Below are 17,292 nucleotides of genomic sequence, written 5' to 3' on the forward strand. Positions count from 1 at the left end.
CTCCTTTCCCTCCACTTCACTGGAAGCCTGCCTTCTCCAGCAGATTTCCTTAAACTGAAACCTTGGGAGGTGGAGCCGCTCCTGGCCCCTTGGAAACAACCAGAGCAAGCCGGCTTCCCGGACTTCAGAGGAAGTTCACAGCAAGGCCTTTGGCCATATAGATAGTGTTAGGTTTTACTACCACCCCATTCTCAGGGGTAGTTGTGTATCAAATATTTCTGGAGAGGACTGAAACCCTAGTGATGACAGTTGATGGCCTATGGAGGAGGTGATGTCAAGGTGGGGTGGTAAACTGTGATCAAATCCTATCGCAAAATCCATGATCTGCACATAATACGGACATCAGCTAAAGTTAAATGATGCTTGGATCCTGAAGAACAACAGGATCCCTGACAACCATTCTGCATCCACCTCTCATCCCCCTACTTCAGGGAGCAGTGGAGGAAGGAAGATCAGGGTCAGCAGGCCAGGATCCGTCCCTCCACCAAGTCCCGCCCCACCCCTCTCTCTGTGGCATGACCCCGCCCACGGGCGAACACCCTTGTTGTGGCCCCGCCCCATCCGTGGACTTCCCTCGGCCTTCGTCCCGCCCCCTTACTCCGTTCCTCCGTTTCTCTATGGCCAGGACCACCACTGGCCCCGCCCCTTCCGGCCTGCCCTCGCCCCTCGCTTCACGTCCGGCCCCGCCCACTTCATAGGTTTCTAAAGTCGCGCGCGAAGCTTGGCAGGGTCTCGGCCGCTGAGCTCCGAGTGGACAGGTGAGCCCGGCAGGTGGTAGGCGCGGGAGGAGGCTGGTCGCCACGTCGGGGCAGGCGCTGGCGTTCTGCTCCCTTTCGCCAGTTCTCGAGGCTGAGGTCAGGAACCAGAGCGGCGGCCGGCGCGGCCCCGGGGCCCTGGAGTCCCGGAGCCCCGGAGCCCCGGGCATGGCGGCCTCGGAGGCGGCGCCCGCTCTGGCTGAGGGCGCTGGGTCGGCGCCCTGGGCGCAGCTGGACGCCCCCGCCCGGTTCCTGCTGCAGGTGCTGCAGTCGGGGCCGGAGGGGGCGAGGCGCGGCCTGGGGCTGCTGCGGGCGCTGGGCAGTCGCGGCGAGGAACCCTTCTGCTGGGGCCGCGTCCTGGAGGCTCTGTGCCGGGAGGAGCCCGTCGTGGAGGGCCCGGACTGTCGCCTGGAGCTGTAAGTCGTCTGGTCGCGGGGCGCCACCCCACTTTTCTGGATGAGGAGACCGCGGCCCGGAGAGGTTCATTAGTTCCCCACAGCCAGGCGTCCCTGCCGCGCACCCTGGGAGGGGGGCATCCAACAGACCTTCATTGAGGACCTACTGGGTGCTGCCGGAGCGGGTAGACACACGTCTCCCGCCTCGTGTATATCAGTAACTAGAAGCCAGTGGACTCAAATCACTTCTGATCATATAACTTTCTTCTCTAAGGAAACCGAACTCATACCTCCAGTGTAGGGATACTTAGTATAACCGAGTGTACACAAGAGTAAAAATACGTACATTATAAAGTATACAAAAGTAGAAATTTAAAACATGGTGACCGAACAGACATCTGATGGAGTGGCTTTATAATGTCAAATTTTCAAAGCACAGTATACATTTTAGGGCAAAATCACTTTCCTTATGGATGGTGTTCTTGCTCATTTATAGTCTTTGGGGTGACTCTGAGCTTTTTTTTTTTTTGGCCTCTATGTAACTGACAATTTCTGCTCGGAGCAGAAGGGTCAGCTCTGCCATTTTCTTTTCTTTTTTTTTTTTTTAAGATTTTATTTATTTATTTGAGACAGAATGAGAGAGCGAGCACATGAGAGGGGGGAGGGTGAGAGGCAGAAGCAGGCTCCCTGCCGAGCAGGGAGCCCGATGCGGGACTCGATCCCGGGACTCCAGGATCATGACCTGAGCCGAAGGCAGTCGCTTAACCAACTGAGCCACCCAGGCGCCCCAACTCTGCCATTTTCTTATTTGGTGGGCTTCTGGAACTGGTATTCAGTTTCTTTCTTTCTTTTTTTTTTTTTTTTTTTTTTGTTTAAGATTTTATTTATTTATTCGTGAGAGACAGACAGGGAGAGAGAGGCAGAGGGAGAAGCAGGCTCCCCACAGAGCAGGGAGCCGGATCCCAGGACCCTGGGATCATGACCTGAGCCGAAGGCAGACGCTTAACCGACTGAGCCACCCAGGCGTCCCATGGTATTCTGTTTCTTTTCAGTCATCCTTATCAGCCATGTATGTCCATTTAGTGAGGTTGGTTTTGTTAAAGGACATAATGCAGTATCCATTAAATGCGTTTAATTATCATAATTAATGAAAATACACAGAAAGTTTAAAAAAAAAGTGAGGTGCCCCCTTCAGCCTCTAGGGGGCTGAAGAGCCGGCTTTGCATTCTTGGATACTCCTCTCTCAGAATTAGGCTGGAGACTGGACTATGAAGGGCCATTCACACCCCCCATATGTTAAGTTGTAATACTTAATTTCTTATGTTTTAGATAAGGAGAAATGGAAATTCTCATATTGTCTTCCCACACCCCACTCTGAATTTCTTTCAAGAAATGGATCAGGAGAAGGGCACGTGGGTAGCTCAGTCAGTTGAGCATGGCACTCTCGATCTCTGCTCAGGTCTTGATCTCAGGGTCCTGAGTTCAAGCCACATACTGGGCTCCAGGCTGGGTGTGGAACCTACTTAAAGAGAGAGAGAGAGAGAGAGAGCTTTCTGCATCCCCAAATTGGAGGCCATAGAAATGTTTATCCAGCTGTCTGCTTTTTTCTGGACAGAATAGGAGGAGGACTTAATCTAGGGTCCCTGGGTAGAACTTTATTTCAGTATAATTGGTTTCTTTCATAATCCCATGTATTTTATCTTATACATTTAACACTTATTCTGATAAGGGGTCCATGAACACAAAAAAGTTAAAAGCCCTTGAAGTAGGGTCTTCCCCACCTCTGCACTTCTCAATATCCTCTACAACAAATTGGCTATCTTTTTAACTTTTGCTTTAGTTTTCTCTCTCACTTAGTGTTTGTTGTTCACAAAGAAATAAAAGTCAGATTTTTTTTCTCTTTCACACATCCCAGGTGCCCCTTGTATGTGATGACAAGCAGCCCTGCAAATTCATAGAGAGCAGCAGAGGCGTGATGGCATGGCTCGATGTACCCACGACTTGCTTGCCACACCAATAAGCCTTGGGTCACACAGCATCTGGATTCTTGCATTGCCAACATGGCAGACAGCTACATTGCTCTGCCCACAGTAGCCTGGCTAATCTCTGGACACTTATTCTCTGAGAGTTTATTCATTCAGTAGATGTGCACCCAGTCCCTGTGATGGGCTGATGCTGTGCTGGGTACCGGGACGTGGAAAAAGGAGAGTCTGCCTCTGCCTCTCAGGAACCCAGCAGGGTGAAAGGAATGTCAAAGCTAGACAGCTGTGACCTTATAAGTTCCAGGGGATAGCCAAGGTGAGCACAGGGCTGCAGAGTAAGCACTGCACAGCATCCTGGAGTACTACTACTACTATTATTGTTTTTATTTTGGGTCTTGGCCCATCCCATAGCACATTCTTTTTTTAAAAAAATTTATGGGGGCGCCTGGGTGGCTCAGTCGTTAAGCGCCTGCCTTTCGGCTCAGGTCATGATCTCAGGGTCCTGGGATCGAGCCCCGCATCGGGCTCCCTGCTCAGCGGAAAGCCTACTTCTCCCTCTCCCACTCTTCCTGCTTGTGTTCCCTCTCTCACTGTCTCTCTCTCTCTCTGTCAAAAAATAAATCTTTACAAAAAAATTTTTTTAATTTATTTATCTTTTTAAGTAAGCTCAGTGTGGGGCTTGAACTCAGGACCCTGAGATCACGAGACACATGCTCTAAGGGGTGCCTGGGTGGCTCAGTCAGTGAAGCGTGTGACTTGTGATCTTGGGGTTGTGAGTTTGAGCCCCATGCTGCGTGTAGAGTTTACTTTAAATAAATAAATAAAATCTTTTTTTTTAAAGATTTTATTTATTTGATAGAGCACAAGCAAGGGGAGTGGCAGGCTGAGGGAGAGGGAGAAGCAGACCCCCTGCGGAGCAGGGAGACTGATGCGGGGCTCGATCCCAGGACCCCGGGATCATGACCTGAGCCGAAGGCAGACGCTTAACAACTGAGCCACCCAGGCACCCCTAAATAAATAAATAAATAGTCTTAAAAAAAAAAAAAAGTCAGATGCTCTACTGACCAAGCCAGCCAGGGGCCCCTGGAGTATTATTTTTATATAAAGTTGGGGAAGGGACTTTTTTTTTGTATAAAACAAGCAAGGATCTTTATAGAGTAGGTTTCTTTTCTTTTTTTTTAAGATTTCATTTATTTATTTGTTGGGAGAGAGACAGAGAGCACAGCAGGGGGAGGGGCAGAGGCAGAGGGAGAAGCAGGCTCACTGCCAAGCAAGGAGCCGGATGCGGAACTCGATCCCAGGACGCTGGGATCGTGACCCGAGCCAAAGGCAGATGCTTAACCGGCTGAGCCACCCAGGTGTCCCTAGAGTAGGTTTCAGTGTGAATTTTTTGAGCTGAACTAGGTGTTGAAGAGCAGAGCCTAGCACAGAATACATGAATAAATGCTCAATTTTAACAAAATGGAATTGTTAAAAAAAAAAATGGAATTGCTCAGAGAACTTTTGGCTGTTTAGCAATAGTAAAAGGAACTCAAGCTGGCTTCACCACCACAGCAAAAAATACACGCTCAGTGAAGGCCTGTTGAATGGCACTCACGTTGACCCCCACCGTCCCCGCAGGCACCGCCTGCTAGCCACCCCGTCTGTCCATTGCCCTCCCACCTCTAGCTCTGCCTCGGCTGTCCTCTGCTCCTTCCAGCAAGATGTTCTTAACTGCTTGTCCTCCTCCTGCTACCAGGAGGCCGCTGCTGCTGCGATTGCCCCCGTTATGCCGGAGGAACCTGATGTCCCTGCTGATGGCTGTCCGGCCGTCGCTGCCCGAGAGCGGCCTACTCCCGGTGCTGCAGGTTGCACAACAAGCCCAGAGCCGAGGCGCCGACGCCTGGCTCCGGGCCCTGGGGCAGTTGCTGCAGAGGGACCTGAGCGCAGGGGTAGCGATTGAGGGAGCGTCCCCGCTGTCTACACACTGCCGGAGACAGCTCCAGGGCCTGTGTGGGCGGCTGCGCCAGGGAGGCAGGGGGCTGAAGTTAGCCCAGGCTCCCGTTCCCGAAGAGGAAGAAGAGGAGGAGAAGGAGGACGAGGACTCCCTGTGGCCTCGGAAACGCAGAAAGGGGCCAGAGGAAGAGCCTGCCAGTCCTGAGGGCCAGAGGGCCCCCAAAAGGTTCCGACGTTTGGAAAGGGAAGGGGAAGAAGGTCAGGAGGAGGAGAGACGTGAATCTGAATCTTTGGAGACCCAGGCAGCTGGAGGAGGTGCCTCACCCATTAAGAACCAGCCTGTCAGAGCCGAGCCCAGGGAGGCTGGTCAGAGTCTGGAGGAGGCTCAGGGCCTGGCCGAGAATTTGGAGTTGCCCAAAGCTGTCCAGGTACTAGAGTGGGGAGGCTGGGTTTAGAGTGATCCTCCAGGAGTGGGGGGTTTATCCAGGGCAAAAGCTGGTTGGGAGACTATTTCCCAACTGGGATAACTGGAGTCCCCGGAGCAGGGGTGGGGTTAAGGGAATAGTCTCTGCTCCACAGACTCTTGAGGAGGGGGTGGTGAGGAAGTTTTGGAAAGGGAGGATCCTTTGGCCTTAATGTTCTACAACATGAGGTTAAAGGATTGCCAGGCAAGAAGAGAAGGTCCAGAACTGTCCTGTGGAGGGTGTGGAATCGTGCCAGCCTCCAGCCAGTCCTCCCAACCCATTAAGGTGGGTGCAGAGAGGACAAGTCTAGGCGGCTGCATTTCCACGGACCTTGTTGACTTTGAGTTCTTAAGCACCTCTCAAGGTTTAGGCTTCGTGTTCTTGACTCTTGAATCATCCTTGCCTGCTAGCTCCCGCTGATGTGGGGCCTTCTTGGGAGAGGGGGCTAGGACTGGGCCTGGGGCCACACCGTGTTGGTAGGGACTTGGCAGTGACTGGGCTCTCCTCTGCAGGACCAGCTTCCCAGGCTGCAGCAGCTGCTCAAGACCTTCGGGGAGGTACCTGGCCCCCACTCACCATTGCCCCTCATCCACCTGCCGCCTAGACCTCAGCCCTGCCCAGGGAAGCACAGGCTGTTTGGACAGTGGGGGGTCGGAGTGGGGGTCTGAGGACAGTCACTGCAGGGGCTTGTCTTGGCCCAAAGGACAGATATGTCATCTAACCCCAGACAAGTCCCTCTCCTCTGGTAGCATCCAGGCTCCTCATCCACCCACGCTGCCAGACAAAGGGGTGGTCTCTGACTCGTCACCAAGGGCTCTGCCGGCGCAAACATGGGATTTGCCTTTCCAGGGGTTGGAGGGCGCCCCCCCGCCCGAGCTGCAGCTTCTCCATGAATGCAATCCCAGCCAGGTGAGTCCAGAAAGACTGCCTGGCCCTGAGGGTACATCCCCTCTCCCCAGCCTTTTTCCATTTAAGTCTGTGTTTCCTTGCCTCACGTGGGAATGGGGGGAGGGGATTTTGTTGGGGTTTTTGGCCCCTTGGGTCGGGGTCACCCTGTGTGCCCTCTTTTAGCCCTTGGATCCTCACCCCGGGGGTAGCTCTCCCTGCCTCACCTTACCTTGGCGTGTCCTTGCCCTGCCCATTCTGCTGCCCGGTCGGCTTGAGACAGCCTAGCAGGGGCAGACTGAGTGCGTCTGTGTCGTCCCTCCCACATGGCAGATGGACCTGCTGTGTGCCCAGCTGCAGCTCCCGCAGCTCTCGGACCCAGCTCTCCTGCAGTTCTGCACCTGGCTCCTGTCCGTTTCACCAGATCTTAGCCTTAGCAATGCGACCGTTCTGACCAAGAGCCTCTTCCTTAGACGGGTAGGTGCGTTGCGATACACTTGGCATGCTAGGGACTATGGGGGAGAGAATCTGAGCCCTCAGAAGGGTGGCGCTTGGGAGAGCAGGTTCCCAACCTTGTAAGGCGTCTGGCCAGTCGAGGCAGCCTGGGGCAAGGGAAGGGCATGAACCTCCAGGCCAGCTATCCACACGGCATCAAATTCCTCCTTGTCGGGCCCCAGACCTTCCCAGAACTGAAGGGATTTCGGAGCTGGGGAAGGAAGCTTTGTATCTTTTCCAATGGGGGAATCCATGTGAGTTCTAGATAAAAGAACTTATGTTTTTTTCTTTGTAACATGTATCACCATCTTAAATACATGTCTGGTAAACATTTATTAAAGGGAAGAAGAAACGAATGGATTAATATTTTCCTTCCCGTTGGCTGTAGATTCTCTCCCTGACTTCCTCAGCCTCCCGCCTGCTCATGACTGCCCTGACCTCCTTCTGTGCCAAGTATGCCTATCCTGTCTGGAAAGCCCTTCTTGGCCCTGTGCTCCAGGCCCCAGGAACAGGTAATTCTGGAACCAGCCCCAGGCCTGGTAGCTCTGCCCTCTCGGTTCCCAGCACCCTTCACTCCAGGGGACCCTGGCAGTTGTGTATTCAGTCAGTAAAGATACCTTGCTTCCCTGCCGATGCCCCCCTATAATGAGCCAGGCGTTCTGTTCCATCCTTTCCAGCCATTTGCCCCCAGACCTCCCCCCTCTGCTGTCCCCTCCCCAGGTCCGGCTCAAACAGAGTTACTGTGTTGCCTTCTGAGGGATGAGGCCCTGGAGCCAGACATGCAGCTTCTAATGCTGGGGTGAGTGTACAGGCCCCTACTCCCAGCCCCTCGCACTGGCCCAGCCTGCTCCTGGCATTCTGGAGCTGGAGCCGCCTGGGTAGCAGGTCCTGTGCCTGAAAGCCGGGCAGTGGCCCAGCGGATGCCCCTCTCGCTGTGGCCCGAGCCTGGCTTGTGCCTTCCCCCCGTGGCCCTGTGCAAGTTGCCATCCCAGGACCCTGCCCAGGTGGCGCCAGGTTCCAGGCTTCCGGGCCAGGTGCCTTGGGGAGCACAGGGGAGAGGCTGGTGGTCGCCCCTCTGGAGCAGTTCACAGCGTAGCTGGAGCATGGTTAAGAGTTCCAGCTCTGGAGCCAGGCGGACAGGATTTCGAATCTCAGCCTTGCCCTGGGTCAATTCAAACAGCTTTCTCCATGTCTCTGAGCCTCTGTCTCCTCATATGAAAAATGGGGATGGGGGCGCCTGGGTGGCTCAGTCGTTAAGCGTCTGCCTTCGGCTCAGGTCATGATCCCAGGGTCCTGGGATCGAGCCCCGCATCGGGCTCCCTGCTCAGCGGGAGGCCTGCTTCTCCCTCTCCCACTCCCCCTGCTTGTGTTCCTGCTCTCACTGTGTCTCTGTCAAATAAATAAAATATTAAAAAAAAGAAAGAAAGAAAAATGGGGATGATATATACTCAGTAGGACTTTTCTAGATATTAAATGTGATAATGTATATAGACCTTAGCACAGTACTTGGCCCCGAGTTGGTGCTCAAAAATTGTTATTAAATTGGTGTTCAATTTGGGTATTAAAACTGGGGAGTCAAGATCCAGACACGTAGAAACAAATGAGTAGCTAAGAGCCCACTGACACTAAAGTGGACTATAAAATGCTGACTCTCACGTGAGAAGGGGACAGTCTGAACAGTAACGTCAGCCACCACTGATCGAGTCCTTTCTCTGTGCGTTAGAGTCATTCTTTCAGTTAGTCTTCACCCAGTGCTGTGAGGTGGGTGCCGTGGCTGCCCTAGAGATGGAAAACCTGAAGCCCAGGGCTGTTAAGGGACGTGGGCCAAAGGTCACAGAGCCAGCAAGTGAGAAAGCCTGGGATCAGACTTAAGGCCGTGCAGCCAGGAGGCCACACTGCTCCCGGGGGTGACACGCTCCCTTTCCACATGAGCGAGGACTGCCCTAGCCCAGGAAGCACAGCTGGAGTGGACATCCCCATGGGCTGGGCTCTGCCCTCTAGAAAGCCTTATGGACCTCTCACTGCACCATCGTCCTCTTCTCTGGGTCACCCTCACCTTCTGTACTCACGATGCACTCTCCATTCCTGCTTGCTTTTCAGGAAACCTTGGTGCACCTTACACCAAATCCTTCGTGGTCTGCCCCAGGAGTCTTGGGTTGTAGCCTTCCCAGCACCGAGTGTGGGCTGGCTACTGGGCAGCCGCCAACATGGGTCGGGGGGTGGGGGGCTCTGACTACTTGCTCTGTTGGCTGGGGAATCTTGGCTGTCTCCGGGGCCTTGCCTTGCCTTGCCTTGGGGGTAGGAGCAGTAGATACCCAGATGTGGGCTGTCCTCAGCGGGACCTGTGGTTTTTGTAGACAGATCTTGGAGCTGCCCTGGAAAGAGGACACTTTCTTGGTGTTGCAGTCACTGCTGGAGCGGCGGGTGAGCAGGCTGCCTTGGGGAAGGGTGGGTGAGGAAGCACCGCGGTGCTGTGGACGGGCATGGGTCTCCTGGGTTTCTGGTCCCTCCGGGGATGGAGGCAAGCAAAACAGCTGCCCTGCAGCAAGCTGGGCCGTGACAGCGGGTGAGTCCTGGGGCTTGAAAGGCTGGTAGCCGAGAGCAGACTGCATGGTAGAGCTCAGCTCTGCCGCTTCCTAGCTGCGTGGCCTTGGGGAGGGACTTGTGTGTGTGTGTGAAATTTTATTTCATTTATTTTTATTTTATTTTATTTTATTTTATTTTATTTTATTTTGGTTTATTTTGGTTTATTTGAGAGAGAGAGAGCAAGTGAATGCAGGAGGGAGAGGGAGAGAGAATCTGAAGCCGACTCCATGCTGAGCACGAAGCCTGACAGGGGGCTCGATCCCATAATCCTGGGATCATGACCTGAACAGAATTAAGAGTCAGGGGGTGCCTGGGTGGCTCAGTTGGTTAAGCGACTGCCTTCGGCTCAGGTCATGATCCTGGAGTCCCGGGATGGAGTCCCGCATCGGGCTCCCTGCTCAGCAGGGAGTCTGCTTCTCCTTCTGACCCTCCCCCCCTCATGCTCTCTCTCTATCTCATTCTCTCTCTCAAATAAATAAATAAAATCTTAAAAAAAAAAAAAAATTAAGAGTCAGATGCTTAACTGACTGAGCCACCCAGGCGCCCTGAATTTAATTTTATTTTTGAGTAAATAAATAATAAACATGTTCACAATTTTTAAAAAAGATTTTATTTATTTGAGAGAGAGAGACAGAGATAGCACGAGTCAGGAAGAGAGGGAGAAGCAAACTCCCCGCGGAGCAGGGAGCGTGACGCGGGGCTCGATCCCAGGACCTTGGGATCATGATCTGAGCTGAAGACAGACACTTAACCAACTGAGCCACCCAGGTGCCCCTCACGAATTTTTTTTTTTAAGATTTTACTTATTTATTTGAGAGAGAGAGAGAGAGTGCATATGTGTGAGTGGGGGCAGGGGCGGAGGAAGAAGGAGGGTGAGAATCCCAAGCGGACTCCCCACTCAGTGCAGAGCCCTACTCAGGGCTCAGTCCCATGACCCTGAGATCATGACCTGAGCCGAAACCAAGAGTCAGATGATTAACTGACTGAGGCACCCAAGCGCCTCTATGTTCACAAATTTTAAAGCTCAAAGGATATAGAGAAAAATGCCCCCCCCTCCCCCCCCGCCCATCCAGACTCCCCTCTCCAGGGCTAGTCAGCATTAGTAGTTTCAGGGAAACTCTCCCAGAGATGCTTTTATATACAAGGACACGTGTTTAAAGTGACTTTTTGCCTACTTTTTTGCACAAATGACAACACACCGAGCTCAGGGCTCTACTTCGCTTTTTTAACTTACAGTATATTTTGGCAATTTTGCCATATGACTACCTAAAGTTCCGCCTCATTTGTTTATAACTTAGGTAGCTGACCTTACCTCTTTATGCCTCAGTTTTCCCATCTACAAAAGGGGAGTGATGATAGTATGTACCACACAAGGCCAGGGTGAGGTCGAAATGGTCATTGGTGTAAAATGCTCAGAACAGTGCCTGATGCATAACAAGTATTTATTAAATTATTATTAAGGAGAGCTATTGTTGTTATGCTGGCTGTACCCTGGGGACTCCTCAGCCCTTTATATCTTCAATCACCAAGTGAGGCCGAGACCTGTGTGCCAGGCTTTATGTGCATTATCTCATTTAATTCTTTACCGTCTTTAGCGTTAGATATCATGAGCGCCATTTTTACAGATGCAGAAACTGAGGCTTTGTCTGGTTATGTGATCTGTCCAGGGTTACTTAGTTAGAAAGTGGTAGAGGTCGGAATTGAATCCAGGGCCCTTTCTTCTTCTCTTGTCTCATCTCCCAATGTGTGCAGGTGGAGATGACCCCTGAGAAGTTCAGTGTGTTGATGGAGAAGCTCTGTAAAGAGGGGCCAGCAGCCACCACGTCTGTGGCCTATGCCAAGCTCATGCTGACAGTGATGACCAAGTACCAGGCCAATGTGAGTATTGGTAGGGCCATGAGGGCTGGCGCTGCTGCTCTTGAGTATGCCATGAGCGGGTACTTCTAGATGTTTGCCAGGGAAGACACCCTGAGTGTTAACCAGGGAAGCTACAAGTTCAAGCCTCGGACTGGGGCACGAGACTGCTTAGGAGTTCGTTCATCCAGCCCACACTGCTGTGAGCCAGATGCTGTGTGGGGCCCTGAGGAATCAACGGTGTCCATAACACAGTCCCTGTCCTTGACTTGACACTCTCCACTGGTGCCAGGCTAGTGAGGTGGGAGAGAGATGATAACCAGATCAGCATAGTATCTGGAAGGAGCCAGGCAAGAGGTGTGCGCGGGGCATTTGGTTGCAGAGGGGGAGGAGGCAACTAAACCTTGTTTGTGGTTGGGAGTTCGGACAGGCTGCATAGCTCTGAAAGGGTGAGTGGTGGCCAAGGGCCAAGACTGAGGAAAGGGCATTTCAGGCCAAGGAAACTGTATAAGCGATGAGCATCCAAGGGGATCTACAGGTAGTAGCTGAGGCCTAAAAACATGAGAGTGGATGGTGGGAGGGGTGAGGTTAGAGGTCAGAGTTAAAACACTGAGAGCTAATACCACAGAGCCCCTGCTACGGCTTGGGCACAGTTCGAAGCCCTTTGCTTATGTTAACTTGCTAGTTTATTCCGTGTGTTGGCCCAATGATAAAATACTATTATTAACTCCATTTTATAGATGATAAGTTGAAACCCAGAAAGATTAAGTGACCTGCCCAAGGTCCCATGGCCAGGCCATGCTAGCATCCTATGGAAGACCCTGTAGGTTATGATGAGGAGCATGGACTTTTATCTTGAAGGTCAGGTATCCTTGGCTGTTGGCTCTTTACCTTTTTGGGGGAGTCACAGTCCCATTTGATGACTTGATGAAAGCTATAGATCCTCCCAGAAAAATGAAAATCTGAACACACATCTTATGCGCAATTTCAGGAGGCTCCTGGATCCTCTGGAGACCCTGTAGATCCTGGAAGAAGGGACTGCAATATGAGACATAGGTAGTTATCCCAGGGAACTGCTGAAGCTTGAGTGACTTGGTCAGATTTGCATTTTATAAAGGAGTCTCTGGCATCTATAAGGAGTGGAGACTGGAGAGAAGATACATGGCAGAGACCTGTCAGGAGGTTGTAGTGGCAGGTCAGGGAAGAAATAGCAGGCCCCAGAAGGAATGTGGCAGCTACAACAGAGTATCTCTGACCCTCAGTTTTCTCATCTGTATAATGGGAGGGTTGTGCAGATTACATGAAATTATGTTTATAAAGTGTTGCTACGTAGTAAGCACCCAATAATTGTCATCTGTTATTAGTGTGGCTGACTTAGTAAGTTGTACAGTTAATATTTGACCCCAGGTCCACTTGAACACAAAGACCTTGTATAATCATGGTGAAGTAAAAGTAATGCGTTTAGATATCTCCTCCATTATCCTTGTGTCCTGATTCCTCTCTCTTTCCTCCTAAACAGTGCCATGGGGCAGAGGGGAAAGGGTTGCTGGAGTCCTGATATGATTCTTCCTTCTCCCCAGATCACTGAGATCCAGAGGCAGGGCCTGGCCACAGCCCTAGAGCTCAACACCACTTTCCTGAGGAAGTCCCTGAAGGCCGCCCTGAGACATCTGGCCCCCTGACCATGCACTAAGGGACCACACTCCGGGAGCTCCCTCACCAGCTGCCTGAAGGATACTTCTGCCCTCAGCACCTCACCCTGACCCCTTGCCTGGGGGTAAAGGCTGAGGTCCGCTGCCTCCCTGCTCCAGGACGCAGAGAGGACATCTTGGCCTCCCAGCCAGCAGGGAAGGTCCTGGGCTAAGCAGCCTTGATGAGCTTTATTTCCAAGGGATGCTGACCTTGGGCTCACTCCTTGTCACTTTTACTTCAGACTGTGGGGACAGAAACTTTCAGAAAGGCCTCAGTAGGGTCAAAGCAGACCTAGGTAGATGAATGATGCTTCAGGATCCCTGAGTTGACCTGTGTCCTCAGCACAAATATCTTGCACCCAAGTGTATGTTATGACCCTCTGTGTTCTGACTTGGATAATAATTTATTAAAGAGCAGGTATTTAATAAAAAGCAGGAAGTTTTAATATTTTCTTCAAAGCAGCGTCTGCCTTCCTATGAACTCTGGGTATTTGTTGAAAACCAACAGACACCACCACCACCCACCCTACTCAGTGACAAGGGGCATCTTTTTCCTGGTGAAGGTGACAAAGTTCTCAAGTTCATTCATTCATGTTCTTGGCGATGATGTGTGATGCCACTCCGCTCAGCCCTATCAGAGCTGTCTGTTGAGTAGGTGAAGTGTGCACTGACCCCTGGGGAATGGGGCCTTGAAGGTGGGTGCAGCTGTCTGGAGTTGGAGAAGGTTTGTTCATAGTAAACACTTAACTGGGTAGGTGTGATTCAATCAACTATCAACTACCTTCCCAGCTCTTCCCCCACTGCAGGCTTCGAGGGGCCGGGAACAGAACTTTCATGACATTTCCCTTCTCATGACTTCTCTGAAACCATGAGCCCCAGAGCAAGATGATGAGGGAGAGATCAGGAGTAAAGCCTGCTTTTGCGACCCGAAGCAGGGGCGGTGGGAAGAAAAGGGTGGAGGGACAAGCATGCGGGAACTGCACGCTCTCAGCGGCCATCACGCTGCGGTGCCCAGGACCGGCCTCTTAAGTGGCCAGCAGTAGCTGGCGCGAACGGGGATATTCTCCGCGTGCCACGGGGCGCCCGGACCGCCGCACCGCCTCGCCTTCGAGCCAGTCTAAGTTGTGCAACGCGCGGCAGCGCCCTCTAGCGGCAGCAGACGGCGGCGCTCCCCGGGATTGAGCCGACCCGGCCGCTCTCGGGAGGAAGCTACAGGAAAAGGCATCTCGCGAGAACAAGAGCCTTATTTGAGCGCATGCGCGAACCCCATTGCTTTCTTTTTCGGTGACTGCGGCGCGAAGAGCCATGAGGTGAGTGGCGCTCAGGGAGCCATCCGCCCCCATCCGCGATTCCTGGCACCCTGGTAGGATGGGAAACTTGCGGGCTGAGTCGGAGGTGGTCTTTGGCCCTGTTTCGCTCGTCCTGCAGCCCCAGGCCCCCGGTAGGGTCTCTCTTCCTCGGGGCTTGTCGTTGTCGCGCCCAGTCGCCCGACGTGGTGTCCGGAATCCCCTCGGGTGGGGTGCGTCTGGAGGCCCGAGGCTTCCGACCACGCCGAAGCCTCCAGGTGCCGAGCGCTCGTCTTGCGTCTCTCCCGCAGCAGCAAAGTCTCCCGCGACACCCTGTACGAGGCGGTGCGGGAAGTTCTGCACGGGAACCAGCGCAAGCGCCGGAAGTAAGCCGGGCTCGGGGGAGGGCGGCGGCGTGCAGGCCGCGGGCGGCCGCCTGACTCGGTCGCCTTCTCTCAGGTTTTTGGAGACGGTGGAGCTGCAGATCAGCCTGAAGAACTATGACCCTCAGAAGGACAAACGCTTCTCGGGCACCGTCAGGTTGGCACCGCTCTGACCCCACCCAGCCCTCCGTGCGCCCCCGTGCCCGTCGCCACCCTCCAGGCTCCTGTTGAGCTTGAGACGGGCGGGCGCGGGGGCACGGACGCGCCTGGGTCGTTCAGACCCCTGCCCCGCGCAGGCGTGGCTGGACGGACCCCCACCCTGGGTCTTAAAATAAGAGGGGAGGCGTGGGGAGGCCTTGGCCGAGCCCGCCGGCTAGTTTGAGAAGCCAGACTAGCTGTTGGTGAATGTGGACGTTCTGGGTAAGGCTCCGTGGCTGCAGCGGCCCCAGACCCCTTCACCTGCTTTCGGAACCCCAGGCTGGGCTTGACCTGTTCTGTCCCCCAAAACGCAGGCTTAAGTCCACTCCCCGCCCCAAGTTCTCCGTATGTGTTTTGGGGGATCAGCAGCACTGTGATGAGGCCAAGGCAGTGGATATTCCCCACATGGACATTGAGGCGCTGAAGAAACTCAACAAGAATAAGAAATTAGTCAAGAAGCTGGGTGAGTGTGCCTTAGGGTGGTTTTGTGTTTGGGCAGACAGTTGTCATGGGAGTGGTGGAAAAGTGGCAGTGCTGCCATCTGGATTTTAAAATGATGGAAGAGGGTGCAGAGAATCATGATGGAAGAGATTGCTGTGGTGGGTTAACTTGAGTGATGGTTTTTAACCTTTTAAAGATTGCTTTTTAGATTTGCTTTGAGGATTCTTCTAAACAGGGGAGCTCCCCTAAGTTGACCAGTCAGGTGCTGGTATGTTCTGAAATAGGATGTCTACTTAAAGCTCTGTTTCTTATTTTTTTTCCATCTTTATCCTATGTGGTGGAGGCATTTCACAGATAGGAAACTGGTACCCTGGTTGTCCTGTAACTAGGAAGTAGGCAGGCAGGATTTGAACTCAAGCAGTCTTAACCAACGTGTGCATTTATTATTGGAACATGAGGAGAGTGGGTCAGCCTGGGCTTCTGACACCAGGTTTCATGTGAATGTTGGGCCAGTAAAAGTTCAGGGGATAGAGATAAGCTGGAATGAGGAGAGGATTAAAAAGACTTGGTACGTGGAGAAGAGGAGTAGAGCGTGGTGCTTAGAGGCCACTCTTGTGGTTGGTTGCCGGAGCTCTGTTTGGAGCTTGCCTTCGAGAGGCCAGATCCTAAGCATCCAATGGCTTCTTTTTACCAGCCAAGAAGTATGACGCCTTTTTGGCTTCAGAATCTCTGATCAAGCAGATTCCACGAATCCTGGGCCCAGGCCTGAATAAGGCTGGAAAGTTCCCTTCCTTGCTGACCCACAATGAGAACATGGTGGCCAAAGTGGATGAAGTAAAGTCCACCATCAAATTCCAGATGAAGAAGGTAAGGAGGTCTGACTGGGTTGCATAGCTTGGTTAAGCCGTGGTGGTGGTGGTAGGCACCACCAGTCCTGAAGTTTACCCCCATTCTCCAGATGGGAGCCCTGGTTTGCCTTTCTGTGGATACTTCGGACATGTGACAGTCACTGGGCAGAATTGAAGTTTTTCACATAGCCCTGGTCTTCCTGGCCTGGGGTCAGAGTACCCGTTCGTAGGGTCACTGGAGGGGTGGGGAGGGATGGGCCTGTAGATGTGCCTACTCGGGTTCTTCTCCATCTAGCCGTCAGCCTGATTTGACCTCACTCTTCCCGCAGGTGCTGTGTCTGGCAGTGGCTGTTGGCCATGTGAAGATGACGGATGACGAGCTTGTGTACAACATCCACTTAGCGGTCAATTTCCTGGTGTCCTTGCTCAAGAAGAATTGGCAGAACGTCCGGGCTTTATACATCAAGAGCACCATGGGCAAGCCCCAGCGCCTGTACTAAGGCGCACAGTTCAATAAATCCTGGTGCTGCCCTCACCTGCCTGCCTGTGACTGGGAGAGGGAGGTGCTTTGTGAGCTGACACTGCATGCCATAGCACTGTGCTGGTGACGCAGTTCCTGGCACCCACGGGTGGGTGGTCATGTTCTCCGTGCTGCACACCCGGAAGTACATTCTGTCTACCTTCGAAGCCATGTGGTCTTCAGAACTCTGGGATACTTTATAACATGTAACGGGCTGCTAACCAGGACTGAAGCTTTTCTGAACCCTGAGAAGGGCAGATCTGGGCTAAGACTCCAGCCTGTAGTGCTCCCATTGCTTGCTAGTGGAAGGGGAGGGGTAGGACCTTCACATTTTGAGGACATTGACTCTTTTCTCAGCAGCATGCTTAATCTATGGCCTGAAGTTGCCTCTCTCTAACCATGATTTCTTTCATGGGCTTCTTGTTTTAGCCCTCTGAATTGTGCATTTGGGCTTTTGGTAGGGCTCACAAAGAATGTTGGGTTCCTAGATTCTAAAAGATGGGAGGGGTGCACAACCCTGATTTGCTTGTCTGACCCTAAATTAAATACTCTGTATTCAGGCTAGTAATTTACT

The 17,292-nt window shown here is 52.7% G+C and overlaps 2 protein-coding genes across 4 annotated transcripts; both read left to right on the plus strand.

The window, feature by feature from the left end:
* Positions 1-764: 764 nt before the first annotated feature.
* On the plus strand, positions 765-13,719 carry FANCE (FA complementation group E). Of its 3 annotated transcripts, none has more exons than XR_008505518.1 (10): positions 765-1,171; positions 4,871-5,495; positions 6,044-6,088; positions 6,381-6,440; positions 6,750-6,893; positions 7,300-7,423; positions 7,632-7,710; positions 9,273-9,335; positions 11,250-11,375; positions 12,932-12,955. XR_008505518.1 is itself a non-coding variant. In XM_045866767.3 (10 exons), the coding sequence occupies exons 1-10, from the start codon at positions 924-926 to the stop codon at positions 13,031-13,033; spliced, it is 1,620 nt and encodes a 539-aa protein (XP_045722723.1). In that variant the 5' UTR covers positions 765-923; the 3' UTR covers positions 13,034-13,719. The 3 variants fall into 3 exon arrangements, 1 of the variants encoding a protein (XP_045722723.1); XM_045866767.3 differs by having other exon boundaries at positions 9,269-9,335; positions 12,932-13,719; XR_008505519.1 differs by lacking the exon at positions 9,273-9,335.
* Positions 13,720-14,202: 483 nt separating this feature from the next.
* On the plus strand, positions 14,203-16,733 carry RPL10A (ribosomal protein L10a). The gene is made up of 6 exons (XM_045866768.3): positions 14,203-14,352; positions 14,640-14,714; positions 14,788-14,868; positions 15,224-15,372; positions 16,045-16,217; positions 16,528-16,733. The coding sequence occupies exons 1-6, from the start codon at positions 14,348-14,350 to the stop codon at positions 16,696-16,698; spliced, it is 654 nt and encodes a 217-aa protein (XP_045722724.1). The 5' UTR covers positions 14,203-14,347; the 3' UTR covers positions 16,699-16,733.
* The last annotated feature ends 559 nt before the right edge of the window (positions 16,734-17,292 follow it).

The sequence above is a fragment of the Mirounga angustirostris genome, unplaced genomic scaffold (assembly GCF_029215605.1).
Source record: "Mirounga angustirostris isolate CCGP_5_RB_7025 unplaced genomic scaffold, mMirAng1.0.hap1 SCAF_8, whole genome shotgun sequence".
Taxonomy (NCBI): Eukaryota; Metazoa; Chordata; class Mammalia; order Carnivora; family Phocidae; genus Mirounga; species Mirounga angustirostris.

What these genes read in the sequence shown, in the direction of transcription:
- RPL10A (XM_045866768.3), top strand. An exon ending in GAAATTAGTCAAGAAGCTGG is followed by an intron (nt 15,373 to 16,044) that starts GTGAGTGTGCCT and finishes TCTTTTTACCAG; the next exon opens with CCAAGAAGTATGACGCCTTT. An exon ending in TCAAATTCCAGATGAAGAAG is followed by an intron (nt 16,218 to 16,527) that starts GTAAGGAGGTCT and finishes CTCTTCCCGCAG; the next exon opens with GTGCTGTGTCTGGCAGTGGC.
- FANCE (XM_045866767.3), top strand. Translation starts at nt 924, where the DNA reads ATGGCGGCCTCGGAGGCGGCGCCCGCTCTGGCTGAGGGCGCTGGGTCG. An exon ending in TGCTCAAGACCTTCGGGGAG is followed by an intron (nt 6,089 to 6,380) that starts GTACCTGGCCCC and finishes TTGCCTTTCCAG; the next exon opens with GGGTTGGAGGGCGCCCCCCC. An exon ending in TGACCAAGTACCAGGCCAAT is followed by an intron (nt 11,376 to 12,931) that starts GTGAGTATTGGT and finishes CCTTCTCCCCAG; the next exon opens with ATCACTGAGATCCAGAGGCA.